The 27,970-nt window shown below is 55.3% G+C and overlaps 2 protein-coding genes across 5 annotated transcripts; one reads left to right on the forward strand and one right to left on the reverse strand.

The window, feature by feature from the left end:
* Positions 1-889: 889 nt before the first annotated feature.
* On the forward strand, positions 890-7,614 carry CHADL (chondroadherin like; the record flags this gene model as incomplete). Its single annotated transcript, XM_040233365.1, has 5 exons — positions 890-1,294; positions 1,826-3,523; positions 4,031-4,197; positions 4,826-5,024; positions 7,371-7,614. Coding segments are annotated over 5 exons (2,502 nt in total), but the record flags the coding sequence as incomplete, so codon positions are not given.
* A 574-nt stretch (positions 7,615-8,188) lies between these two features.
* Positions 8,189-26,658, reverse strand: L3MBTL2 (L3MBTL histone methyl-lysine binding protein 2). Of its 4 annotated transcripts, XR_005719703.1 has the most exons (18): positions 26,527-26,658; positions 24,477-24,717; positions 22,822-22,955; positions 19,652-19,775; positions 18,729-18,808; positions 17,303-17,420; positions 16,781-16,915; positions 16,428-16,516; positions 14,799-15,030; positions 14,199-14,275; positions 13,923-14,027; positions 12,982-13,129; positions 12,526-12,608; positions 12,010-12,244; positions 11,742-11,796; positions 11,437-11,502; positions 10,477-10,593; positions 8,189-10,108 (listed from the first exon to the last, which is right to left on the reverse strand). XR_005719703.1 is itself a non-coding variant. In XM_040233220.1 (17 exons), the coding sequence occupies exons 1-17, from the start codon at positions 26,548-26,550 to the stop codon at positions 9,996-9,998; spliced, it is 2,121 nt and encodes a 706-aa protein (XP_040089154.1). In that variant the 5' UTR covers positions 26,551-26,658; the 3' UTR covers positions 8,189-9,995. The 4 variants fall into 4 exon arrangements, 3 of the variants coding, with proteins under 3 accessions (XP_040089154.1, XP_040089155.1, XP_040089156.1); XM_040233220.1 differs by lacking the exon at positions 11,742-11,796; XM_040233221.1 differs by lacking the exons at positions 10,477-10,593; positions 11,742-11,796.
* Between the last annotated feature and the right edge of the window lie 1,312 nt (positions 26,659-27,970).

Raw genomic sequence — 27,970 nt, forward strand, 5'->3', positions numbered from 1 at the left:
GAGACTGCAAAATAGATGGTGACAAGCCAGTGAACAGAAATGGGGGCAGCTCAGGGTAGAAGCAAGCCCAGGGGTCAGGAAGGGGTGCTCAGAGAGAGCTAAGGACAGACACGGGAAGAGCTGGTGAGGTTCGCGTGGCAGGCAGACAAGAGGGAGCTGCTCTGCATACTTACGGCAGGGAAGCTAAGGGGGACGCTGAAGGCTCCGAGTGGGTGGGCGCCTGTCAGGGAATCAGGACTCAGGACCTCCTAGCAAAGGCAGTGAGGAGGTGCCGGAGGGTCTTCAGCTGGGGTGTCAGGGCCCACCTGTATTTTGGAAAGTTCCCTCTGGGTGTTGGCGGTGAGCGAAGGGCTGGTGGAGCAAGGAGTGCCACCATGGAACGGTGGGCCCTGTGGAGAGGCAGGTAGCAGTTGGGAGGTGAAGGGGTCTTGCTGGGCAATGGACAGATGGTGGGAGGACAGATGGGTAAGTGGACAGACCTGGCCCAAAGCACAGCTCCAAGGCCATACCCTCAGTTTCCCCCAGGCCAGGCCAGCTGGGTGACGCTAAGATGGAGAGACGAGAGCAGAGGAATAAACAGGAGAGAAGTCAGAGCTCCCACCAGTCTGCCTGTCAGAGTGGCGCTGGCCAGCCACCAAGGCTCCTCAAGGCTCTCAGATCCCATGACACCTGGTCCCCCAAAGTCTAGCCTCACTCGGGCCAGGCCTGGGTCCACCCCTCCAGCTGCCGGGTCGTCTTCTCAAGGTGGGTGTCGTGTTCCCTGGCACCAGGGTGCCGATGCCACATCGGTCTGAGGAACAGCCCACTCCATCGCCAACCTCACCCCAGGAGGACAGGCCTCCCCTGGACCCAGGAGCCTCGGCACTGCCTGTTCACTCCTCTGAACTGACTGGGCAAGGCCTCACCAAGGCACTGGGCAGATAGACATCCCTCTGATCCCGTCTCCTCTGGTGTAAAACAGGGAATCCCAGCTCTGTGGAGGGGTTGGAGGCTCAGGATAACGAAAGCCTCCCCAGTGCCAAAGGAGGAAGACGTCCGACGGGCTCTGGGACAAGCAGCAGGGCTCAGGGAAGCGGACAGTGTGGGTCTCTTGTTCTGCGAACAGTCGGCCCTTCTCTCTGCCAGGCCCAAGAGCGTCTCCCTGGTGCTGTTGCTTCCACTGCTGCTGCCGCTGGGGCCAAACCGGTGCACGGTGGCCCAGCGCTGTCCGCAGGCCTGCGTCTGCGACAATCCCCGGAGGCATGTCGCCTGCCGGCACCAGAACCTCACCGAGGTGCCAGCCGCCATCCCTGAGGTCAGCAGGGCAAGGTGGGGTGGAAGAGGACAGCGGGAGGAGCCTGGGCTGGCAGCGTAGGATCTGCCACTACCTGGCTGGGGGAGGCCCCAGCCAGTCACTTTTCCTCCCTGAGCCTCCGTCTTCACATCTGTAAGATGGGAATGATAACAGCCAACAACGGAGATGATCTATTTAAAATCCTAAGTGATTGGAACAAGTTATGTGACGTATAATACTGAGTTAATTACAGGCCCTGGGGCAGCGAACTGGGGACCTACTGGGATAAGGTATGGTCTCTGCCCTGCGGAGTCAAGAGCTGGAGAATGAAAGTAGAGGGGGCAGTGACGATTCAGTGAGCAAAGTGCCGGAGTCGGGGATACCCGGGTGGCTGTGGAGGAAGGCTTCCTGGAGGAGGCGTCAGGGAGCAGGATGAAGAGAGTGAGGGGGAGGAGACTGCTCCAGGTGAGGGAAGAGCAGCTGCCAGCATCAGCAAGGGGCACAGGCTGTGGTCCGGGTGTCCCCCAGCTTCCCCTCCCTCTCCCTGCTCAGCTGACCCAGCGTCTGGACCTCCGGGGCAACATGCTGAAGGAGATCCCCCCGGCTGCCTTCCGGGGCCTGCCTCACCTGAGGCACCTGGACCTGCGGCACTGCCAGGTGGGGCTGGTGGCCGAGGGCGCCTTCCGAGGCCTAGGCCGCCTGCTCCTCCTCAACCTGGCCTCCAACCGCCTGAGCACACTGCCCCAGGAGGCGCTGGACGGGCTAGGCTCGCTGCAGCGGCTGGAGCTGGCGGGGAACCTTCTGGAGGAGCTGCGGCCAGGAACGTTTGGGGCGCTGGGCGCGGTGACCACGCTGAACCTGGCCCACAACGCCCTGGTCTACCTGCCCGCCATGGCCTTCCAGGGGCTGGTGCGCGCCCGCTGGCTGCAGCTGTCGCACAACGCGCTCAGCGTGCTGGCCCCCGAGGCCCTGGCGGGCCTGCCTGCCCTGCGCCGGCTCAGCCTGCACCACAACGAGCTGCAGGCCCTGCCCGGGGCGGCCTTGTCCCAGGCCCGCGGCCTGGCCCGCCTCGAGCTGGGCCACAACCCCTTCACCTACATGGGCGAGGAGGATGGGCTGGCGCTCCCCGGCCTGCGGGAGCTGAGGCTGGACCACGGGGCCCTGCAGGCCCTGGATGCCCGGGCCTTCGCCCGCTGCCCCCGCTTGCATACCTTGGATCTCCGCGGGAACCAGCTGGATGCCCTGCCGCCGCTGCAGGGCCCGGGGCAGCTGCGCCGGCTGCGGCTGCAGGGAAATCCGCTCTGGTGCGGCTGCCGGGCCCGGCCGCTGCTGGAGTGGCTGGCGCGGGCGCGCGTGCGCTCGGACGGCGCGTGCTGGGGGCCGCGGCGCCTGCGCGGGGAGGCCCTGGACGCCCTGCGGCCCTCGGACCTGCGCTGCCCCGGGCCCGGGGCGGCGGCGGAGGAGGCCGAAGAGCTGAAGGCCGCGCGGCCCCGCGCCCCTGGCGGCGCCCCTGAGGAGGAGGCCGGGGCGGCCGGGCCCTGCCCGCGCACCTGCGTGTGCGTCCCGGAGTCGCGGCACAGCAGCTGTGAGGGCCGGGGCCTGCAGGCAGTGCCCCACGGCTTCCCCAACGACACCCAGCTCCTGGACCTCAGGCGGAACCGCTTCCCCGTGGTGCCCCAAGCGGCCTTCCCGGGCCTGGGCCGCCTCGTGTCGCTGCACCTGCAGCACTGCGGCCTCACGGAACTGGAGGCGGGCGCCCTGGCGGGGCTGGACAGCCTCGTCTACCTCTACCTGTCGGACAACCGGCTCTCTGGCCTCAGCGCTGCCGCTCTCGAGGGCGCCCCCCGCCTGGGCTACCTGTACCTGGAGCGGAACCGCTTTGTGCGGGTGCCAGGGGCCGCCCTGCTCGCTCTGCCCAGCCTCTTCTCCCTGCACCTGCAGGACAACGCCCTGGACCACCTGGCACCCGGTGACCTGGCAGGCGGGCGGGCCTTGCGCTGGCTCTACCTGAGTGGGAACCGCCTCACCCGAGTGTCCCCTGGGGCGCTGGGCCCCGCTCGGGAGCTGGAGAAGTTGCACCTGGACAGGAACAAGCTGGGCGAGGTCCCCACTGAGGCCCTGGAGGGGCTGCCGGCCCTCCTGGAGCTGCAGCTCTCTGGGAACCCACTCCGGGCCCTACGAGATGGCGCCTTTCGGCCCGGGGGTCGTTCACTGCAGCACCTCTTCCTGAACAGCAGTGGCCTGGAGCAGGTGGGCGCAGGGGAGGCGGGGCGAGGGGAGGCAGGCTGGGCATGGGGGCCCTGAGGTGAGCCGGGCACTGCGCCTGCCCCTAGGAGCTCAGGTGTGGGCCACAGATCAGGCTGAATGCTGTGCCACAGGGAGCAGGGAGGCCTGGAGGCAGGAGCTCCCCAGGGTCTGTGGGATTACCTGCTGTTACACATGTTGTGGGAGGGCTTTTGTTATAATTATATGGGGTGTGTGTGTATGTATATATATATATATATAATATTATAAATATTTATAAGTAATATTTATATTTATAATCAAATATTTATAAATAATTTATATTATATGGGGGATAGGGCCTAGCAGAAAGAACCATGAACTGGGGGGGTCTGGGTGACTTGCAGAGGGCAAGTGCTTTGGCCTTGGACCAGCCTGAGTCTTCCACCAGCACTGCCCTTCCTGCCCCCGCCTTGGGCTCGCCACTCCCCAGGCAGGCAGGAGCTCACTCCAGGGCCTGGCGCCTTCCTGCAGATTTCTCCTGGGGCCTTCTCGGGCCTGGGGCCCCGGCTCCGGAGCCTACACCTGCAGAAGAACCAGCTGCAGACACTGCCCGCCCTGCCCGGTCTCAGTGAGCTGGAACTCGTTGACCTCAGCGGCAACCCCTTCCACTGTGACTGCCAGCTGCTTCCGCTTCACAGGTGAGCACCCCTGCCTGAACCCCCCCAGCTAGGGGCCCGGCCAGCTGCTCTCAAGCCCCCACCGTCTCCCTGGGGGCACCAAGTCGGTGCCATCTGAGCACCTTTCGTGGGGGAGGATCCTGCCAGGGCCAGCTACCCTCTGGGGAGCTACCCCACAGGGCTTGGGGTGGGTTTCCCTGAGCCTCTATTCCCTCATCCATAAAGTGGGGGTGAAATCTGCCTGGCTGAGTGGACCTAGTCAGTGTGTGTGAGCACTGTACATCACTGCCCAAGAAAGTAGCAAGGGCCCTGGAGCCCAGTGACCGGGGCTCAAACCCACCTCTGTGATTGTCTCCTTTTGAGGAACGTGGCCTCTCTGTGCTGTTTTGTCATCTGTAAAGGTGACTGTAAAACGATGTTAAATTCAGTAGCTTGTCTAGATCGGTTTGGCTCACCAGTCCTCCACCACTGTTTATTACTGGCCCACTTTTACAGGAAGGGGATTGAGGTTTGACTTGCTCAGGATCACTTAACTGGTGTGTCCACTCTCACCCACTAGGCCCCACCATCCCCAAATCCCTGAGGACCTCCTCGCTGTCCACAGGAAAGCTCGGCACGGGGCCTTCCTCACTCCCACTTTTCTTCTCAGGTGGCTGGCTGGGCTGAACCTGCGTGTGGGGGCCACCTGTGCCACCCCTCCCAGTGCCCGTGGCCAGAGGGTGAAGGCCGCAGCTGCTGTCTTTGAAGCCTGCCCAGGCCGGGCTGCCAGGAAGGCCAGGCGGACACCGGTCCCCAGGCCTGGTGCCCGGGGGACCCCCATGAAGGGAAGACGGCAGAGAGCGAACAAGGTTGGCCGAGGGGTGGGGGGTGGGAAGGCCTTGGTGGGTGGGTCAGGTTTTAAGGCCCTTATGGCAGTAGGGGTCTGACTTGTCTTGGTCCCAGTTTCATGAGGTTGTAGATCTGGGCGGGAACCAGATCTACTTCGGGTGGCTTCTGAGAGTGATGTCCACCCTCTCCAGCTCTGGGATAAGCTCAGAGGGGGCTTATGAGGAAATGACTGCACACATTTTGTCCCCTGGGCAGTGGCCTGATTAAGCTGCAGCCTCCCAGGACCGTGTGTGTCCAGAAGAATCCCACAGTGAAGGTCACTGCTGGCTTGCTTCGATTCAGCCTTTTCCCACCCAATCTCGGGGCCTTGCTTGTTGCTGGGGTGGGAAGAGCAAGGGTACAGGTGTGTTGTTGGCACCATGGATCACTCCATCACCCCCTTGACATTACATTTGACAAAACATATAGTTTTTTTCTTTTTAAAGTAACTGGGATAATTCAGTAGTTCAGTCGTGTCCGACTCTGCGACCCCATGGACTGCAGCATGCCAGACCTCCCTGTCCATCACCAACTCCTGAAGTTTACCCAAACTCATGTCCATTGAATCGGTGATGCCATCAAACCATCTCACCCTCTGTCATCCCCTTCTCCTCCCGCCTTCAATCATTCACAGCATCAGGGTCTTTTCAAATGAATCAGTTCTTTGCATCAGGAGGCCAAAGTATTGGAGTTTCAGCTTCAGTATCAGTCCTTCCAATGAATATTCAGGATTGATTTCCCTTAGAATGGACTGGTTGGATCTCCTTGCAGTCCAAGGGACTCTCAAGAATCTTCTCCAACGCCACAGTTCAAAACCATCAATTCTTTGGCGCTCAGCTTTCTTTATAGTCCAACTCTCACATCCATACATGATTACTGGAAAAACCAAAGCTTTGACTAGATGAACCTTTGTCAGCAAAGTAATGTCGCTGCTTTTTAATATGCCGTCTGCTGCTGCTGCTAAGTCACTTCAGTTGTGGTTGGTCATAACTTTTCTTCCAAGGAGCAAGCGTCTTTTAATTTCATGGATGCAGTCACCATCTGCAGTGATTTTAGAGCCCTCCAAAATAAAGTCTGACACTGTTTCCATTGTTTCCCCATCTACTTGCCATGAAGTGATGGGACCAGATGCCATGGTCTTAGTTTTCTAAATTTTGAGCTTTAAGCCAACTTTTTCACTCTTTCACTTTCATCAAAAAGCTCTTTAGTTCTCCTTTGCTTTCTGCCATAAGTGTGGTATCATCTGCATATCTGAGGTTATTGATATTTCTCCCAGCAAGCTTGATTCCAGCTTGTGCTTCATCCAGCCCAGCGTTTCTCATGATGTACTCTGCATATAAGTTAAATAAGCAGGGTGACAATATACAGCCTTGACATACTCCTTTCCCGATTTGGAACCAGTCTGTTGTTCCATGTCCAGTTCTAACTGTTGCTTCTTGACCTGCATACAGATTTCTCAGAAGGTAGGTAAGGTGGTTTGATATTCCCATCTCTTTCAGAATTTTCCAGTTTGTTGTGATCCACACAGAAAGGCTTTGGTATAGTCAGTAAAGCAGAAATAGATGTTTTGCTGGAACTCTCTTGCTTTTTCTGTGATCCAGGGGATGTTGGCAATTTGATCTCTGGTTCCTCTGCCTCTTCTAAAACCAGCTTGAACATCTGGAAGTTCACTGTTCACATATCATTGAAGCCTGACTTGGAGAATTTTGGGCATTACTTTACTAGCATGTGAGATGAGTGCAATTGTGCAGTAGTTTAGGCATTCTTTGGCATTGCCTTTCTTTGGGACTGGAATGAAAAGTGACCTTTTCCAGTCCTGTGGCCACTGTTGAGTTTTCCAAATTTGATGGCATATTGAGTGCAGCATTTTCACAGCATCATCTTTTAGCATTTGAAATAGCTCAACTGGAATTCCATCACCTCCACTAGCTTTGTTCATAGTCATGCTTCCTAAGGCCCACTTGACTTTGCATTCCACAATGTCTGGCTCTAGGTGAGTGGTCACACCAGGGGTTTATTTTATTTTGGCTGGGCTGGGTCTTGTTGGCTGCATGGGCTTTTCTCGAATCGCAGCAAGTGGGGGCTACTCATTGTGGTGTGCAGGCTTCTCACTGTGGTGGCTCTTGGGCTTCAGCACTTAGCTGCACGTGGGCTCAGTAGTTGTACCTCCTGGGTTCTAGAGCACAGGCTCAGTAGTTGTCCTGCATGTGGCATCTCCCCAGATCAGGGATCAAGCCAGCATCTGCACTGGCAGGCGGATTCTTAAGTCATCAGGGAATCCCTAGGATTTGTTTCTACGTCTATTGAAAGTAGCTGCTTCCTCCTAGGAATACAAAGGCCTTGAAGGACACGGACCCTGATCCCCAGCAGAATGTTCTGCGCTGGGGTGCTCACCAGATTGAAGCCACCGAGTCTTGGTTGTGACCTGGCCGACGAGCTGGAGTTTAATCCCACTGTTGCCATTTCTCATCAACTTAGGCCACCAAGTTACTGAACTTTAATGAGCCTTCTTTCTCTTACATGTAAAATAAAGTCAGCACATCCTCACAGGATCAAAGATGAAGCAAGCAGTATGAACATCTGTAAACTAGTGTCTGGCATGAGGCTGTCACAAACACGTAATCCCTTGCTTCCCCATCTCTTGAGCAGCCAAGAGTCTAACGGGGTGACAGTAAAGGAAGGTGCAGGGGGTTCCACCAGCGTTTGCCCCAGAGCGCCGCTCACTGCAGGCCGTTGTCAGGCAGTGGGCAAGGAGGGGAGAGGCTTCTATTCCCCCAGGACGTCTTCCAGTCTTCACGTGTTCCCCACCCCCATGACCCCCGCATCCCAGGGCAAGGGCAGTGAAAGGACAAGGTTCATTGTGTGCCATGAGCTAAAACGTCCTGGAGGTCAACACTGCCATCTGTGACCGGCTAACCTCTAGGTCCCAGGGATGTATGTACACTTGGTCATCTCCTCGCTGAGGGCAGCTTTGTGCTGAGCACGAGGGGCATGAAGACGCGGGCTAGGCCTCTGGGGAGCCCGGGGTCCTGGGAGGGGAGTGGCAGGGACAGACATGGCGTGCTGCCGTGGAGAACTCTTCGTGGGTAAACCCTCCCCGTCTGTAGCCGACCTGGAGAGGTGGCATCTCAGGACACTGACTGACTGACGGCAGCAAGAAAGGGATCCAACCGTCTCACAGGATTTAAGTGTGGGAAGCCCACCTGGGGCTGGAGCGGTAGCTCCACTTGTCCTCTAGCCCCGCCTGCCGCGCCCAAGCACTGTGGGCGTCAACTTCTTCACTCAGGAAGAAGCAAAATTGAAGGCCAAACAAGTCCCATCTCCCCAGAAGCTCTTCAGTCAGAACGTGACCCTTAAAGGGCAAGAGCATAGGAGACAATGATTCTTCTCAGCTGGGCAAGTCACCCTCAACAAAGGCAGGTGATGCGAGCAGGCTGTGGCACTGCCAGCCACTGTCGGCCACCTTCCTCCACTGACCCACCCGCCACCGTGAGCTGGGGTAAGGGGAGGCACAGCCCATCACATTTAGGGGGAGTTCAGGCTGCAAGAGCCTCGTTTCTCTTCCACGTGAGCCTGCACAGTGCCTTTAGGAAAGGACAAAGGATCTGGTTCTCTGAACTGAAATTGGCTCCCCTTGGGCTGGTCGCCCATCTCTGGGATGACACCCAACAGCCGGGTCCTCAACACACCCAAGGTCAGCACCCCATCTGACAAGCATGGACCGTGGCAGCTATTACAGGGTAACACAGGGACACACCCAGCCATGCTGTCTCTACTCAAACACGCGGAAGGAAAGAGAAGGGCTGAGGAGAGCAGCCTGTTACCACCTAGGCCCCAGGTCTCCTGAAGAGAGGGTGGGTCAGAGGGAGAAGACAGCTTCAAAGGAGACTTAACTGTGGAGAAGCAGCAGCTGAAATGTGGGCAGACGCTAGATGAAACTTCTAGAATGTACTTTCACAGGAGCAGCGGAATCAAAATATATTATGGAGTTAAGGACATGCACAGTGAGGAAAAGGACCAAGAAGTATGTCCCTGTCTCCAGGACCTCCTCCAGGGCCACGTCAGCCAGCAGGGCAGACCATCCCATGTCGAGGCCCCGAGACTTTCTGGCAAGGCCAGACCTGTTCCTGGTTAACAGAGAAAGGGAGAAAGAAAAGCACAGGTCCCATCCAGCTGGGCTCCAGAGTGGGTTAAGTTCAACGCTGGTGGCACCTTCTCTCTCAGGATACTTGCATGCCTGTGCACGCGCCCACCCCCACCCCCTTTCCTGTGGCACAGCGACTGGTGTGGTCTCCCCCACCTGAGGCCCTGGCAAGCTCTCTTTCCCAGGGAACAGACCTTCTCTCTGCTCCTCTTGGAAATGGAATCAGTACTCATGCCAAGGGAAAATAGATCAAGGCCACCTCACAAGTCACCGGGACCTACATGCTGGTCACTGCTGCTCAGCTGCCTGCCAGAGCTGGGTGTGGGTGCTGGCACAGGGCTCCCCAACCTCCAGAGGGTGCCAGGAGGAGCAGAGCCCCAACCGAGGCAGGAGGGGCCGCTCCGCATGGAGTCTGGGGCAGAGGCTGTACCTCTCACACCACTCTCATCCGTCGGGTGACCGTCTGTCCCCACCGCGAGACCTGCTCGGGCCTAACCACTAGCCAGCTTGTCTCCCGTGTGTAGCCCCCACCCTGGCAATGGAACAGTGTGAGGGGAGTGGAGGGGACTAGTGAGGAAGAGCTTCAGGAATTCGAGCTGGAGAGGGAGCTGCTCGCAGGCAGCCGCCGTCACATGGCCTTGTTGGAGAGGCCAGAGGCTAGAGGAGACCCTGGCTGCTCCTTGGGTGCCCGGCCCACACAGCACCAGGCAAAATGTATGCAAAAAGGCTCAGTCTCCAAAGTAAAGTAGGTTGGCGTGGTGGCCAGAGAGGCGCCCTGGGCTGGCTTCCGGCTGGCAGCAAGAAAGGCTCAGTCGTCCGTCTCCTGTTTGATGTTCTCGACGGGCACCGGCAGCTCTGGACTCGGGGCCTTGTCGCCCGTGGCCACGTCCAGGTGCTCTTCCTTCACACGCACGGCGATGACTGAAGAGGGAGAGAGGTGTGGGGCAAGGAGGAGAGAGCATGGAGCTCAGGATCTGGAGAAGGAACCGGGCTTCCTACAGACAGGGGCCCTCGGGTGTGGCGGGCAGCCAAGGCCTAGGGCCCCGTCCCACCAGCCTGGCAGGCAGCCCACCCTGCTGAGGGCTGGGGCTGGGGGTGCAGAGGGCCAGGTCGGTGCTCGGCTCCATTCAGAGCTGGGGGCGGGTGTCTGGGAAGCCCTCCAGGCTCAGTGGTCTGAGAGATTTCTCAGTGCCCAGCAAATGCCCTTCAAGCCTGCCTCTGCTCTTCTGTGCCAGGTGGGGAAGGAGAGGACCGGCCTCTAAGCAGGGAGCCGCCCGAGAGGGTCTTACTCTCTTCAGGAGCGGGCTCCGATGGGGCCTTCGCTGCCGTCTGCAGGTCCTCCTCCAGCAGGGCCTTCTTGGACCCCTGTCTGAGGGGCCGTGTCTTGGCCGGTGGTATTCTTTTTCCTTGTAATAAAAACAGAATTCAACGCAGGTGAGGGCTGTATCCATATGCAATAGCGGTCAGGCAGCCCAGCAGAGGGTTAGGTGCCAGCTGGGGAGGACCGAGGCCCAACTCTGACCTCAGCCCTCAGGGCTGTGTGTCCAAGGGGCAGAGCTTCTCCCCAGTAAGGGGTTAGTGTCCCCACCCCGCCATGGTAGTTAAGCTTCCTGTTTCTGCTCCTCACTTTCTTCACTTCTACACCGTGCCTTTGCCAGCCCTGATTCGGAACGGCACAGGGTCCTGCCACTCGATCCACACCACACCCTCACATCTTAACCCTGCCCAGGGACCGCATCTGTTTCCTCTGTTCCCTTTCGGGACATCCTGTCTTCTGCGGAGACCACGTCGGGGAGCCCAGCTCACTGCAGCTCAGCCTGGGACCTCAGCTCAGCTGAGGTTGGGCTGGCCTGTGAGAGGTCCCTAAGCTTGGTGGTCACCCTTGCTCCCTTCCCCTGGGGATCATGAGAGAATGACTTCCGTCTGTTTGCTCTAACATTTTTACTTTCATACACTGCAGCTACACAAGGCCTCAGAGACCAGGCCACCCCTGACCCCTGCTCCAACCTATATACTCTCTTGTGTCTTTTCCTCAGCATCCTGAACACTGCCAGAGACCAGACGACTCCCTCATTGTGCTCTGGGTCCCTAAGACACAGGGTGATGGATGGGCTCATGGGGCAAGGGGCAAAGGAGAGGTGGGAACATGAAGAGTGTAGCTGATCTGGGTACTGATCCCCTGCCCAGGGACACAGGCTCAGGTGATCCCAGGTCCCACCCCAGCCGGGTAGCTTTAGAGCACCACTTACGTTTCTTCCCAAACTGTTTCTTTTTCTTCTTTGTGGCCTCTTTGGCTTTCAGAGGTGTGGTGGGCTCTGTTGTTGAAAGACACGGACATGAGGTGAGAAGAGAGTTCTGAGAGGACATAGGCTGCAGGCGTGTCCTGAGACCCCTGCCCACCACTCACGGGCCTCCCTTACACAGGGGACGCCCCTGAAGGAAAGCCAGAGCTGGGCCTGAGAACGGGGAGGGGCTGCGGGGAGGGACTGGATGACAGCTGTCCCTTCTTCCCACCCGCATCACCAGGGTGCTCAGAGGGGCCTGGGGGATTTACCTGGTGCACAAAGGCACGAGCATATGACAGAGTGGGCAAGGTCAAGGAAGGAGCTCTGCAGGCCAGAGGGAGAGGGAGACAGAGAAGTCAGGAGCAGGAGGGGGAGACCAGGGCCACTCTCTCCCTAGAAGTGGTCCAGGAGATGCTCGATCTCATGCCAGAGGGCCAAAGGTGGGCATGCGGCACGGGGGGTGGGGTGGAGGGTGATTGGCAGGAAGGAAAAAGAAAAGGAAAGTCAAGAGCCCCTCAGGGCCAAGAGAGCCCAGACCTGTGGCCACAGGTGGCTGGAGCTGGTAGCCGGTGAGCTCACACCAGCCGACGGGGTAGATGTCCGGGGACTCGCAGTCCACCCACTGGTCGTACTCGCTGTCCCAGCCATCGAAGTGGATGCTAAGGAGTCGGTGCACCACCCGCGTCACAGTGGCCACGCAGATGAGCCGGGGCTCCATCAGGTCCACGGCCTCCAGCTTCATGCCCACCTTGAAGCCGTGGTTGGGGCAGTCCTGGGATGGGGATGAAGGCCAAGCAAATCAGCTAGGTCCCCACGCTGGCAGGGCAGCCCTGGGTGTGGGAGCAGGGACGGGGGCCTCAGACCAGGAACCCCTCTGCACTGTGATCCCAGGCACCAGCCCCTCTGGGAAAGGGACTGGCTGACCGTTCAACACGCATCCACATCAGAGTTTGGACTTGTCCCCGAAACAGCTGATCTTAGCAGCAGGGACTCGAGAGGAGAGGGGTTGGAACCACCACCTTGGGTGGTAGTGGGCAGGATTGGTCTCCTCACCATGTTGAAGAGTCTCGATGGAGCTGCCTTTGCCTTGGTCTTCTCCAAGTAGGCCTCCCAGCTGAAAGTGTGAGCCTCGTACCCTGCAGTGGAAGGTGGAGATGAGGGAGGGAGGGAGGGAGGTGAGGGCGGGTCCCGGACAGCGCCAAAGGGGCTCCTGAAGCTGCATCAGGACTCAGCCCGAAGCCTCCCCGGCAAACTTCTTCCCTCCTGCCCAGGCTGGCACCTGCTCTAGGACCATGGTCCTGTAGTACAGGGTGCTCCCTGCCCAAAGGGACAGGTGGGAGTGCTGCTCACCAAGACACATGGGCCGTGGGGCCAAGCCAGCCCAGACTAAGGGCTAGTGGTGACCGTGGGGAGTGCTGTCACCTCTCCAGTCCACTCAGACTTCAACTCCGGGGGCCTGGCTTGGCCTGTGGCCTCAACCCTGCTCCTCCAACTGTATGCCAGTCTCACCTTTCGGGGGTGTGAGCTCAATGTCATTCTTCTGGCAGAAGTTGGCTGGGAAGATGGCATGGGAGGAGGCGTGGTAGCAGAAGCAGTCGGAGCCGTCTGTGGAGGGCCCCCCGTCCACGCAGACCATCAGGTAGCCGTCCAGGAGGACCTAGCGGAGGTGGAGAGGGAGACAGAACCTGGCTCTAAACCGCACCCCCGCTCCAGGGCTAGGCGACAGGACCGGGACAGCAGACGAAGCCGCTTTTCAGAGCACTCAGCACTCATGTAACCCATAATGGTAAAATCATCTAGCTTCCTCACGTGAGGTCAGTCATGTCAGACTCTGCAACCCCATAGACTGCAGCCCGCCAGGCTCCTCTGTCCATGGGATTCTCCAGGCAAGAACACTGGAGTGGGTTGCCATTTCCTCTTCAGGGGATCTTCCCGACCCCCTCAATGGACACCACATGCTGTGCCAGCAGGAACTGTGTCTGTCCTTTTGTCACTGTGTTCTCAGGGGTGAACACGGGGGCCCAGCCTGGAGGTTTGCAGACAAATCAGCGTGTCCCCAGGAGGGCCAAGGGGTGGTGGCTGGCTCCTCAGGCTGCAGCAGTAACAGAGGTTTGCAGCAACGCCAGCCCGGCTAAGGCGTGGCGAGGCCAGCCCCCAAGGAGACAGCAGACGGTGGCGGGAAGGCCCACACTTGCCCCAGGACCAGGCTCAGGTCAGGTGTTCCGTAGCACCCACGGGTGGCTGGCCAGGAACTCGGCTAACCTGCCAGCTTGATGCTGTGGCCGACACGCCTGGACCAGCCCACAGGGTTGGCAAGCCTCTGACTCCCGAAGAGAAAGCAGATTCCGAACCAGGAGCCAAGTCTATGTGCACGAAAACCAGTAGGGGGCACTCTGCCACCGCCCTGCCCGTAGGAAGTGCTGCTGGAGGCCCAGGGTGCCCAGGCTCACCTTACAGATGGTCGCCACGCAGATGTTGCCCAGATTCAGGGGGTCGATGGCCTCCAGTTTCATCCCCTCCTCAAACCAGCCACCTTCTGTGTAGACAGCTCGAACCTTAAAGGAATGGGGCAACTGGGCAATCTCTGGGCTGACTCGGGGAGGGGTTGGGAAGAGGCCTCAGCTGCCGACGGCCTGGTAAGGAAAAGGGGAGGGGAAGGGAGATCCAGGGCCTCAGGTCTGGAGTGGACCTGCAGCCAAGGGGCAGTGCCCAGGGCTGGGCCTCACCTTCTTGAACAAGTAAGGAACAGCGTCACAGTAGATCTTCCGGAAGGTGGGGTGGTGGGCCATGTCACTGCGCCTCTCTTTTAGGGAGATAGTGGAGGGAGGAAGGGAGAGAAGAAGTTGAAGCTGCTAACACGACCATCTCTACGCCTCCCCCAGAATGTGGGGCTGCTCAGCAACCTCCCACCCACACCGAGGAGCTCTCTGTCGGAACTATTCAGCCCTGAGGACCCAGACTCCTCCCACGTTGCAAGGAGAGGATGTGGCCTGGAACCTCTAGCTGTGAATTAACTTTTACCATTTCAGGCTGGAGAAGGAAACGGCAACCCACTCCAATATTCTTGCTTGGAAAATTCCACAGACAGAGGAGCCTGGTGGGCTACAGTCCATGGGATCACAAAGAGCTGGACATGACTGAGCAACTAACACACAGAACACACTTCAGGCTGAGTGTCATTGGTCAAGTCACTCAACCCCTTGGGACACCTGGTCCAGTCCTGCCATCCTCAGGGTAAAGATGACTGCCCCCATTACTCAGAGTAGTTGTGGGGTGCAGAGATGTGCCCCCGACCCAGGCCCATGCTGGCCAGGGACTCGGCTAACCTGCCAGCTTGATGCCGTGGCCGACTCGCCTGGACCAGCCCACAGGGTGGATCAGGGGACTCCACATGTGGCACCAGAAGTCGTCGTCGCTATCACCATCCTCGTAGAGGAGCCGCAGGCGACCCCCGATGACTGTGTCCACCACGGCCATGCGGGTCCGGGATACCTGGGACTTGTCCACCACCTCCAGCCGCATGCCCTGCCGAAAGGGGTACTTCATGCTCTCCACCATCTGCAATGACATCAGAACACAGGCCTGCTGGGGGCGATTCCTCCCTCCCACTGTCCAGTCCTGTCCCCTGGGAGTAACCAGAGGATGGGATGGGGCGGGGGGGCGGGAGGAAGCCGGCAGAGGAGCCCCTCCTGCCCACCAGGTTCCACCCTGGCTCCCAAGTCCCTGGGATGATAGAATATTTACAATGTATGCACCAAAATGTCAGCAACTCATTGTGATGGGAATCACAGACTGCTTTTCCAATTAAGGAAACAGGTGCCCCAGGGAGGTCGTGTGACTCACCTGGAGTCACGGGATCATCAGTGCCAGAGCTGAGCCACAGATCTCGTCCTGGGGTCCAGCTCTATGCTCCTTCAGGGATCTGCACTCTGATCCCCTGAGTCCCTCCTAGTGCTCTCTACCTTCCAGCCCCCGCCAACAGCACTCACTCAACCAGCCTGGTGTTTAGAGAACTGAGCACCCTTTGCCTCAATACCTCTAATTTCAGCCCTGGCTCCGCTGGGCTGCAGCTCTGAACAGCTCTCCTAGCACCTCAGCAATAATGCCTGCTTCTTGGACACAGCCAAGGATAGTGACCAAGATCCCACAGCTGCTCTACAGCCCCGGTGCTGGGGCCTGGGTGAAGAGACAGGCGGTTCTGTCTGCTGAGATTCTCATGCTGTCCTGCCTGGGACAGAGGATGATACGGAAGTTCTGTGGCTTTTCCAACACCGGGGCACTGCGGACTCAGGGAGAGCCGTTCCAGTTTCTTAGCGGTGGTGAGGACTGAGCAGTGCAATTCCAAATCCCACCAGGAGGGGGAGAGTGCCAGATGGCAGTGCCTTGTATACAACAAGCACTTAGTCAAATCTATTGAATGAAGAGAGGTCTCCTACATTGCAGGCAGGTTCTTTACCACTAGAGCCACCTGGGAAGCCCAGTTGAATGAACGCTCCTGAAAATGCTATGAGCAAATGGCTTAGAGATTAAAGCATCTGCCTCCAATGCGGGAGACCCGGGTTCGATCCCTGGGTTGGGAAGATCCCCTGGAGAAAGAAATGGCAACCCACTCCAGTACTCTTGCCTGGAAAACCCCACGGACTGAGAAGCCTGGTAGGCTACAGTCCGTGGGGTCGCAAAGAGTCGGACACGACTGAGCGACTTCACTTCAAAGAGAAGGATCTGGAAGAGCACACCAGCAGACAAAGCAACATGACCGATGAGGCTGGATCAGAGAAGGGAGCGAGCTAATGGTAGAAGACGCCCACCACCCGCACTTAGGGAATCTGGAGCTGCTCTGATGGCTAAACCAAGGGGGTCTTAGAAAAAATACTCCAGTGAGCAGCACCAAGGACCGACAGAAGGGGAAGGGCAGGAGCAGGCCAGCCAGGAGACCCCAGGGTGCTCTGCCAGACCTTGATATGGAAGTCCACGGGAAGTGTCCTGGAGCCCACCAGGCGTTTCATGAGGTAGCCCTTCCAGTCGGTGAACTTGGCATGGATGGCTGGGGAGACAGAGCAGAATCCTGAATACAGACTGCCACCACTCTGCTGATGGGTGCCAGTCTGCCCCAGAGAGCAGCAGAGGGCCTGAATGACGTATTTCTGCCTTCTCAGGCCGGCAGTCCTGGACTCCCCAACCTGGACCTGCCCTGGGGCCTCTGGACGAGGGAGGAGAGGAAGCGAGGAGGCAGGAGGGCTCTGGGCTGGTCTGACTTCTCTCAGAGGGCCCACAGGAACCAGGACGGGGAGCACTCTCATCAACTCACTCCGCGGGGGCACCAGGATCTTGCTGTTGATGGCACACCAGCCGATGGGGTGGACATCCACAGTCCCCAGGTTGCACCAGAAGTCATGGCTGGCATCATTTTCAAAGCCTTCATACCGGAGCAGCACCCGGTACCCTGAGCAGGAGGAAGGGGAGGTGAACTCAGGCCTTCTTGCTTCTCCAGCCTAAACCAGGCTGCCTACTCCAAGAACCCCTTCTACAACAGCCAGAGCGAAAACAAACCCCTGCCATGTACCTGGAAAGCAGTGTGGCACAGCAGGGGAGTGATTTTCTACGGCCTGATCGACCCCGGAATGAACTTCAAAATGGGGGTTTCCAAACTCGCCAAGCTCTGTGGCCCCCTCTCAGGTAGGCAGCACAAAAGCACAGCAAGGAGGGAGAACCAAACTCCAGTGGGCGGGTTTTTTCGTTTTATGAAGCTGATGTCTGCTCCGGCACTGCCTGTCCATCTGGAGATGTCGCCCCCAGCTCCTGACCCCGCGTTGGCCGGAGGAACACCCACCTGCCGCCTGGATGACCGAGGCGATCCAGTACACCCGGCTGGGGAGCACGGCGTCGCTGTTGAGAACCTCTACTTTCATTCCCTTCATCACATCCTCCCACTGGTCATAGAGTGGGACCTGCGTGGGGGTGAGAGGGTTCAAGGGGACAGTGAGCCACCTGGGCGGGCAGAGGAGAGCGGCTGGCCGCAGGGCCTCACAAAACGCGCTGTATCCTCTCCTTTGCCCCTCGGTGTTTCCCCTCACTGTGTGTGGAAGGCCAGGCCCAGCACCAGGGAGGAAGCGATGAACGGATGCGCCAGCCTCTGTGAAGAGCCGAATCAGGGGATGGGAATCGCGGTGTCAGACAGCCCTGCTAATCTCTACAGGACCGGCTCCTAGTTGTTACCCTCTGGCACATCACACCTGTGCCAGCAGACACCTAGCAGTTTCCCACTCTGACTACGTAACAGGCGCTTCTAAGACACAGACAGCACTCCTTCAATCGTCATACCGGGTGGTTGGATTTCTCTCGTGGTACAGTGGGTAAGAATCTGCCTGTCAGTGCAGGACGTGAGCTCAATCCCTGGTTGGAGAGTAAGCACCCACAAGCCAAGGGGCAACTAAGCCCTTGCACGGTAACAAGAAGCCCCTGTGCTCTGCAACAAAGACCCAATGCAGCGAAGATAAAATAAATAGGCCTTCTCCAGATTTCCTGGGGTTTAGGAGCCGCCTCGGCTTCTCTCTGCACCTGTGGGGGCCCCTGCTCAGGCCTGCACTCCAAGCCCAGCCCTCCAGTCTCAGCCTCGGCCGCTTCTCAGTGACAGCGGGGCTTCCCAGGTGGCTCAGTGGAAAAGAATCTGCCTGCCAATGCAGGGTTCAATCCCTGAGTCGGGAAGATCTCCTGGAGGAGGAGATGACAACCCACTCTAGTGTTCTTGCCGGGAAAACTCCAGGGATGGAGGAGCCTGGCGGGCTACAGTCCACGGGGTCTCAAGGAGTCAGATGCAACTTAGGCACTGACAGGGAGTCAGGGAACCTTTAGCAGAAGGGGTTCCTGGAGGCACCCATATCTGCCTCCCAGGAGCCAATGGGCCGGGGGCAGTTCACAAGCACCAAGCTGTCAACAGGAAGCACTAAAAATGGGGGAAAGGAGAAAGGGATTCTCACAGTTGGCTCTGGATACCAAAGCACAAAGTGCCATTATGTGCATCAGCCTAGGGGGCAACCTCCGAGGGGCCTGCTCGAAGCCCTCGGTGAGGATCTGTGGGAGGACTTGGTGAAGAACAAGTGGACAGAAAGGTGAATTGGAGCGAGTGACAAAGCCGGGCTTTGAGCACCCAGACTTCATCCTGTTCCCTCCCGGTGCCAAAGCAGTGAGGCAGGTGGGTGAGCCGGCAGCAGTGCCCGGGCCCCTGCCCTCCCTCCCCTCATGCCCAGGGCACTCACATGCTTAAAGCAGCTGACAGGAGCAGCCTTGTAACTGTGATCCTTCAGGAACTTCCCCCAGTCGAAACCCAAGACCAGTGCTGCAGAGCCAAGAGGACCAGAGTTGAGGGGTTGAAGCGCGGAGCTCTCGCAGCAGTCACTCCAGGAAACCAGGCGGGCCCGAGGACTGGGAGCAGCCCGGGCCCACCCCATACCTGCCTCAGCAGCGGCCACTGCAGGAACCCGGGCCTGGGGAATGGGAGCACAGGCCCCCTTCCTACCGCACAGCCCACGCCCGCCCCATACCTGCCCCAGCAGTGGCCATCCAGATGGGACGGAGAGGACCTCATCCAGAGGCTGCCAGACTCTCAGTAGAGGAAAGACTCAGAGGGAAATGTCTGATCTTTCTCTCCCAAGAGAAAGAGGGAAATTCAAAGACCCTCAGGCTTAAATTCCTCAGACCGCCCCCAGCCTCTCATTGGCCACAGCCAATCTAGATGGGTGGGAGGCACATACACCACAGCCCCGATCTGGAAGCTGTGTCAGACCACCTAGTGCATAGCTGTCCGTCCACACTTATTTAGAAACAGCTACTCATGCTCAGAAAGAGAGAGAAGTTCCCGATCCCATCACCCTTCTTCACACCAGATCTAGGTCTCCACTGCCCCAGGGAAACAAAAGCCAGAGAGCTACAGGCAATGCTAAACAAAGGAAGCTAACTCTTGGCTTTTAAGTGCTCAAGAGAAGAGTGATAGAGGGATCTTCTGGGCCGTCTCACAGTTACTCCCAGGTGAGGAAGATGCCATCTAAAGCGAGCCTGGGCTGGCCCTTTCTAGCTGGCCCCCATCTCCAATCCTGGCTCCTCGGGAGCACCCCCCTCTCATCTGCTGAGTCCTGGCACCACACCCCACCGGCTTCCTGAGCACCAGTTCCCACTGACTTACCGTCCTGCCCAGTTGGTGTCCCATCGGCAAGCTGTCCTGTCCCCTGGGAGTGGAGGAAGGCTCCAATTTTGGCAGACCAGGCAGCTTTGTGCAGGACTTTGGCCTTCTTGGTAGGTGGTTTTCCCTGGAGGGAGGAGAGCCTATCGGTAGCCTAAAGGCTGATAACAAGGCTCTGAATTTGGACTGCCCTGGTAATCTCTTTGGGACTCTAGTTTCTTCACTTGTAAATCAAGATGATAACAATTATAATGCTTAGCTCAGGGGGGAGTTGCAAGGGTGATGGTCACATATTGTGCTGAACTCTGTAAGCACTTAGCCACTGTTCACCTGCTGGGGAGGGGGTTGGCAGAGCCAGAGGGCAGGGAGGGATACATTTTTCCATCTTTTAAGCCCTGCTACTGCCAGGAACTTCTTGCTGGTGGCCAAAGCTCTCAGCCGTCTCCTTCCCCTGGTGCTCCTATAAGTTTATGGCAGAAAAGGGGCTTCAGAAGGCTCATGAACTGAACAGAGTTTATGAGGTGCTCAAAGGGGTCCTACCCCAGAGTGAAAGGCCACTGACCTGTGTGTGTGTTAGTCGCTTAGTCATTTCCGACTCTTTGCGACCCATGGACTGTAGCCTGCCAGGCTCCTCTGTCCATGGGATTTTTCTCCAGGCAAGTATATTGGAGTGGGTTGCCATTTCCTTCCCCAGGGGATTTTCCAGACCCAGGAGTCGAGCCCAGGTCTCCTGCATCAGAGGCAGGTTTTTTTTATCATCTGAGCTATAAGGAAAACCTGGTCGGTAATTTGTAGCTTAAGCACTGATCAGAGAGGCCCAGAGAATTTATTAAAGAGATCAATGATTGGGGGAGAATGGATAGACGCCTATGTATGGCTGAATCCCTTTACTGTTCACCTGAAACTATCATAACATTGATAATCGGCTATGCTGTTGTTTAGTCACTCAGTTGTGTCAGACTCATTTGCAACCCCATGGACTGTAGCCAATCAGGCTCCCCTGTCCATGGGATTTCCCAGGCAAGAATACTGGTGTGGGTTGCCATTTCCTTCTCCAGGGGATCTTCCTGACCCAGGGATCAAACCCACCTCTCTTGCATTGGCAGGCAGATTCTTTACCACTAAGCTGCAAAGGAAGCTACTGTAATACAAAATAAAAAGTTTAAAAAAAAAAAGAGAGAGATCAATGAACTAGAAATGTGGGTTTAGGGAGTTCCCTGATTGTCTAGTGGTTAGGATCTGGTGCTTTCACTGCCATGGACAGGGTTCAATCCCTGGTCGGGGAACTGAGATCCTGCAAGCCAAGTGGCACAGCCAAAATTTAAAATAAAAAAATGTGGGTTTAAGTTCCAAAATCACTGCAGATGGTGACTGCAGCCATGAAATAAAAAGACACTTTGTGGAAGAAAAGTTATGACCAACCTAGACAGCATATTAAAAAGCAGAGACATGTCTCTTTGCCAACAAAGGTCTAGTCAAGGCTATGATTTTTCCAGTAGTCATGTAAGAATGTGAGAGTTGGACTATAAAAAAAGCTGAGCACTGAAGAATTGATGCTTTTGAATTGTGGTGTTGGAGAAGACTCTTGAGAGTCCCTTGGACTTCAAGGAGATCCAACCAGTCCATCTTAAAGGAAATCAGTCCTGAATGTTCATTGGAAGGACTGATGCTGAAACTCCAATACTTTGGCCACCTGATGAGAAGAACTGACTCCTTTGAAAAGACCCTGATGCTGGGAAAGATTGAAGGTGGGAGAAGAAGGGGACAAGAGAGGATGAGATGGTTGGATGGCATCACCGACTCAACATTAGTTTGAGTAAACTCCAGGAGTTAGTGATGGACAGGGAGGCCTGGCGAGCTGCAGTCCATGGAGTCACAAAGAGTCGGACACAACTGAGCGACTGAATTGAACTTAAGTTCCACACAGACCTGGCGCCAAATCCTGGCTCTTCAGTTTTATTTGTGTACATCTGAGTAAGTTAGCAAAAATTTTTGAGGCTTTGAAATAGTAATCTTTAAAAATTCATTAAAAAAATTCATTTTTTAGGAATCACTGGTTAGACTGAGGGTGCCAGGCCCTCCGCAAGTATCCCCAGACTGTAGTTTATAACGATGTTATTCTTAGCTCACTGGGAAGGACTTACGTCTTGACTAAAAGCTGAAAAGTGAGGGAGACAACAGCAGCTGTCTCATGAGTGAGAGAGAACATGCACGAGGCTTTAACTAGAAGAGCTGGGCTGAGGCCCACAGGAAACATCAGGCTTCACAGGACAATCGCCTGGGGTGCTCGTTAAAGCCTCCTATGTCTAGGCTGTGCTCCCTCCCAATTAAACCAGAATCTTCATGAGATTTTTGAAAACTTCCAGGTGACCCCTACGTGTAGTCAAGTTTGAAAACCAGTGTAGTGAAGACACAAGGCCAGGCTCTTGAGATGAGGCTCCAGTCTCAGCTCTGTCCTCTTCCTACAAGAGCCCATAGGTAAATCATTCTCCCTCTCCGGACCTCAGCACACTTGTCAATTATTATGTGGGTTAGACAACACATCTCCAAGAATCCTCCCCCTTCTCAGAGTTCTACAAATGTCAATAGTAGAAGTTGGTAAGACTAGTTGGTAATACCAACTAGAGGTTGGTAAGACTTTCTAGGCGGCTGCCTGTGGAATGGAGTCAGAGTCAAGGCACCATCTTCTCAAACCCCCTATGGCCAGAGAAGCTTGTGGACCACTTCCCAGCTTCCTTTCAGAGCATTTGTAGAAGTGCAACAGGAAGACATGGGTGCCAGACTCCCCCCCGAGTTCTTGTTCACAACTTATTGAGGGCAGCGGCTCCCCGGCGGCCCAGTGGTTAGGACTCCACACTTCCACTGCAGGGAGCATGGGTCCCATCCCTGGAGCTGAGATTCCCGCATGCCATGCAGCACAGCCAAAAAGAGAACTTCCTGAGGGCACATCAGACCTTGAGGGGTGAGGGTTGGGGGTGAAGGGAAGCTCCAGGAATCTGCAACTTATTGAGCTCCAGAAATGGGTGCATAAGAAATACCAGGCTGTTTACAACCTCAGAAGGCCCCAAGCAACATCCTGCCCAAGCCCTCTGGGCCCCTCACCAGCACAGGTAGTGGTTCCTTTCCCAGCACCCAGGGCCCCAGGAAGGGTCTTCCAAGTGACTGCCTCTCACCTGCAATCTTGCCAAGATACTGGCTTTCTTGGAGTTGGAGGAGTAGCTCCTGGAACAGGAGACACTGCAGAATCTCTTGGTCTTGGAGAAGAAGGCTTCCCTGGTACCCACGATCCCACACATCTCACAGACAGCTGGGAAGAGAATTTAGCACGTGACTCCCTTGATCATCACCCCAATTCAAACAAAATGATGGGCCCTTCAAACCTGGGGCACTGCATTAACTCCTAAGGCTGACAGAACTGGAATAGGGGGAAGCGGTTTGGGTGTGTACCCCTGAAGCTGTGTGGCATCCCTTGGCTCTGTGTGTCAAAACAGGGCTAAGGAGAATCCCTGCGGACAACTGGGGAAAGTTTGCAAAGAGGAAAATGAGAAGACAAAAATGTACCCATATCATTTAATTTCTGTGGGCCTGTTTTCTTCTCATCTCTAAAGAGGCTGAACTAGATCAATGTTTCATCCCTGATATCACATTAGAATCACCTGGAAAGCATTTAAAAATGCCCTGATTACAATGACCTGCTCTGCGGTGGGACACAGACATCAGTGGTTATGAGAAGTTCCCCAGATGATTCTAATGTGTGGCCAGGCGAGTGCATCCCCAGACTAGATGGTCTCTAATACTTCATTCTAGTTCTAAAATTCTAATGACTGGAAGAAGATAGAAGGGAGAAAAATAAAAGAAAGGGGAGACAGGACTTCCCTGGTGGTACAGTGGCTAAGAATCTGCCTGCCAGTGCAGGAGAGGCGGATTTGATCCTTGGCCTGGGAAGATTACACATGCCACAGTGCAGCTAAGCCCGTGCCCCAAAACTACTGAGCCCCTGCACCTACAGCCTGTGGTCCGTAATAAGAGAAGCCACCACAAGAAGCCCATATACCACAACGAAGTACCCCCATTTGCTTCAATTAGAGAAAGCCCGCGTGTAGCAATGAAGACCCAGTGCAACCAACAGTAACATAAATAATTTAATAAATAAAAATAAAAGGGGAGAGAGGAAAAGAAGACAGGATGAATGGAGAGGCAAAGAGTATTAGATGCTCCTCTTCTAAAAAGTAAAGGGACCAGGAAACAGGAGTGTCATCACAGACCATCTAACCTGCCTCTTTGCACAGGCAGTCCCCACACTGGAGGCCCTGACACAGAGGTCCAGCAGCTGTGCAAGCATCACACCTCTGAAGCCAACTGGCTTCCAGATGATTCACGGGGATTCTTATCTGCCCTCATCCTCTTACCTGGAGGTCACTTAATTCTGTATTTCCTTGCCTCTCACTTCCGACTCACGAGCTGTTTCTTGTCCCTTCCCAGAGAGTAACCAGATCACATTAGGTGTCGTATATTCTCAAGACCCAGGCTTAGAAATCCACCAACTATTATTATTTACACAAACGCAAAAGCACCACCATGTTAATGACCGGCATCTAATATGTGCTGAATGAATATTAATTGTGAGAAAAGAATGAAATCACGACTTGAAATCAGACTGAAATGACCCTTGGGGATACTTGGGGTGCCTCTGTCTCCCTCACAGGTCCTTAGACATCAGATCAAAGAGCCCTTTACACCTGGATGGCTCCGCCCACCTGGCCTATATCTGCCTCTCCATCCATAGCCTCTGAAACCTCCCTATCTTTGGGGGACACTTTGAAGGCACCTGGCTCAGAACCACTGCCATCCAAGGACCGGGGCGTCCCAGGGCTGAGCAGATGCAGTGGGGAGGTGGGCAGCTCCCCCGCTTCCCGATCCTCATGTTCTGCTTCACTTGACTCCTCAAGATAGGAGCTGCTCTCACTGCCCACGCTGCTGTTGTAACTCCGGAAGCTGTCATAGCCACCAAAGAGCTCCAGGTCATCGTCTTCCTCTTCCTCCTCCATCGGTTCTGAAGACGGAGTCTCCTAGGAAAAGGATGACACAAAGCAGGCAGGACCAATCGTAGTTGGCTTACTGTAAGACAAGGGAAACTGCAGGTCTGCTATCAATTCCCTTTCCAGGTCCTGGTCAAGTCAATGCTTCTGGGCCGAGTGGCAGGTACAATCAAACACCCTTTTCGTAAACACCAGGATCATTACTCTTGTTTATACATTTCTCAACTGCAAGTCAAAAGAATACCTTAGCCAGACAGAAACATGTATTAGGAATTCACCAGGGTCCTCTGCAGATTTATACATGATGACATTTTACCACAATTCACACAGAACAGAGTGATGTGAATATATACTAAGCATGGTGCCTCGTGAAGACATTCTGGAAAAGATGTATTCCAGAAACTCATTCTTCCCCCTTCAGCAGGTATACACCAAAGTAATTTCAACTCAAAAACAATTTAAGTCAGACGAAAGTTAATTTGGGGCCCAGACTGCCCTAAAGAGGATTTGAGGCAAATGACATACTAGCACTGTGGGACATACCATAGCTTTGGACTTAGCCTTGATCCTAACTAGCTGTGGGTCCTTGGGCAAGTTGTTTAACCTGTCTGGGTCTCAATTTTCTCATCTATAAAACAAAAAAAATATTTGGTTCAAAAGATGTGCAATGTGAAATGAGGTATATGAATCTATGTGGCATGTAGCAGAAAAGGTGTGAAGCGTTTGGGCTCTAGGCCAAGACTCCAAAACCATCCCTACTATATGACCTGCAGCAGTTCAATCTCAGTGCCTCGGTTTCCCCATCTGTAAATGAGGACAATTCCACCTATTTCATAGGCTTTGGGGGAGAAGTAAAGGTTAATATGGGAAAGGCACTCAGAATAGTGACATGCACACAGCAAGTGCTCAATAAATGCTGGTGATCATTACTGGTTAAAAGCACAGGCTCTCAAATGAGATATGCTGGAGTTGGAATCCAGGCTCTCCTACTTAGGGCTCTCGGTTTCTCCATCAGTACAAGGGCGGTAACAAGCCTTCTTCAGAGGGCTGCTATGCGCACCCAGGTGCTATGTAAAGCCTAGTTCTGTTCCCAGCAGTCAGTGACAGCTCTAAAACTGGGAGTTATCATTCACTCTCTACACTGATGAGGATTCTTCTTTACTCTTGGAGGGTTTGTGAGCGATTCCACTTTATATTTATACTACACATGCAAATGTGCCAGAAAGGACAGTCAAATATAAGGTAACCAGAAGCCAAATGATGAAAGGATGTATGGGTTACAGGTGGTGGGAAGAATGGGAAAAGCAAAACAGGGAGTTTTGGAACTTGACAGACGTAGTGCCCATCTCCTTCACTTTACAGCTGTGTGACCCTCCTGGGGAGTAGTAGCACTACCCTCTCCAAGCCTCAGGTGCATGATCCATTAAAAAACAGACAATAACACAGGGCTTGTTATTGTGGGATAACGCACGGGAACGCTCCAGATACGGAGTGTTTATTAAACTTTAATCTTCCTTTACTTCCCACCAGGATGTGACAGGCCTCACAGTCCCTAAAGATGCCACCATGAGACAAGGGGGAGAAGGAAGATTCAGGAGCTCTCATATCCTGAACCCAGTTCCTCTTCCCCCAGGCCAGTGAAGCTGTTCCCCCCTCAACCTCACTCGGACCCAGGAGAACGGGAGCAAAAGGCGATGCCAATCGCCTCTGGCCTTGCTCAGCCTAACTACCTGTTTATCTATTCTTCCATCCTCCACCCTCCAGGCGTCGCTCAAAGGCCCACCAAGCGAGGCTCTCGGGGTTCCCTTTCCCAGTCACGAGAAGTCCTCTCCCTCTCACCTCGACGCCCCGGGGCTTCTCCATGAGACCTAACACAATTTCTTCAACCGTCACCAGGTGCAGGAAGCCATATTGGCCTCGCCGCTCTCCCGGAGCGTACTCATTGGCCGCCTCCCAGGGCCGAGGGCCAATCACGCTGCAGGAAAGAGGTAAAGCCGGTTCCGCGCTCGCCTGAGCCCCGCCTCCCCTGGAGGCGGGGAAGCCGAGGGTGCTTATGGGACTTGTAGTTTCCTCTGGGCTGCACGTGAAGGGGGTCGTTGCTATGGCGACGTGAAAATTTCCCCGCCCTCAGACCTGCCCGGCCCGGGAGGATAGTTCTTGTTTCTCCACGGTAACCTCTTGCTATCATACCGACTCTGTTCTCCATTAAACAATTATTGAATACCTAAGAAGGTACTAGCAACCTTCCCTGGTGGCTCAGAGGTGAAAGCGTCTGCCTTGGAATGCGGGAGACTAGGGTTCGATCTCTGGGTCGGGAAGATCCCCGGGAGAAGGAAAATGGCAACCCACTCCAGTACTCTTGCCTGGAGGGAGGAGCCTGGTATGCTACAGTCCATGGGGTCGCAAAGAGTCGGACACGACTGAGGGACTTCACTTAAGAAGGTACTGTTCAGGCACCGTCCAGGAAAAACCTCGCCCTCTCCCTGATGAGAAATTAAATGTGCCCTAGTGCGGGGATGCCTAGCAGAGAGACTGTTCCCTGTTTAGGCAGCAACTGGAATACTCATTCTTAGGTCCAATGGTATAAATGTCCCACATGCTCAAAATTCTGCAACACTCTACCTTGCATCACCATCTCCTGAAATAAACCTCAGATATGAGGCTCTCTGCCTCATTCTTTTGGGGTTTCCCACAACGGTCCTTACTCACAGTTCTAGGTGCTGTAGTAGAGCTTTAAAAAAAAAAAAATTCATTTATTTGTCTGTGCTGGGTCTTCCTTTGCTGTGTGGACTTCAGTTGCAGAGAGGTGGGGGTAGGGTGGGGGCCACTCTTGCGATTCGTGGGCTTCTTATTGCCGTGGCTTCTCTGGTGCAGAGCACCGGCTCTAGGACACAAGGTCATTAGTTGTGGCACACGGGCTTAATTGCTCCACAGCATGTGGGATCTTCCCAGACCAGGGATCAGAACCCTGTTTCCTACATTGGCAGGCGGATTCTTTACCACTGAGCCATCAAGGAAATTCTATCATGGAGCTTTACAAACATCTTAAATCAGGGACAATCAGTCACTGTTTCACAAATGAGGAAACAGTGGCCCTTTGGGTTTAGACACTTTTAAAGATCACATTTGATTGGAATTCAAGATTTATTCCAAATTCTTTGCCTATGCTATACTATACTCTTAATTGAGAATCTAAATATAATAAGTAGGCCTTGACATGTATTAAAAATATATTTCTAAATTTGAGGTCCACTAGATACATGTGAAAGTCTTTCTTAATTTA

The sequence above is a fragment of the Oryx dammah genome, unplaced genomic scaffold, assembly GCF_014754425.2.
Source record: "Oryx dammah isolate SB20612 unplaced genomic scaffold, SCBI_Odam_1.1 HiC_scaffold_29, whole genome shotgun sequence".
Taxonomy (NCBI): Eukaryota; Metazoa; Chordata; class Mammalia; order Artiodactyla; family Bovidae; genus Oryx; species Oryx dammah.

Excerpts from the sequence above, each read along its gene's own strand:
- L3MBTL2 (XM_040233220.1), bottom strand. The coding sequence starts at position 26,550 with ATGGAGAAGCCCCGGGGCGTCGAG. Across the intron at positions 22,956-24,476 it reads TGGCAGTGGTTCTGAGCCAG|CTGTCTGTGAGATGTGTGGG; the intron begins GTGCCTTCAAAG and ends TTCTCTTCCCAG. Across the intron at positions 14,028-14,198 it reads TTCCTTACTTGTTCAAGAAG|GTTCGAGCTGTCTACACAGA; the intron begins GTGAGGCCCAGC and ends CATTCCTTTAAG.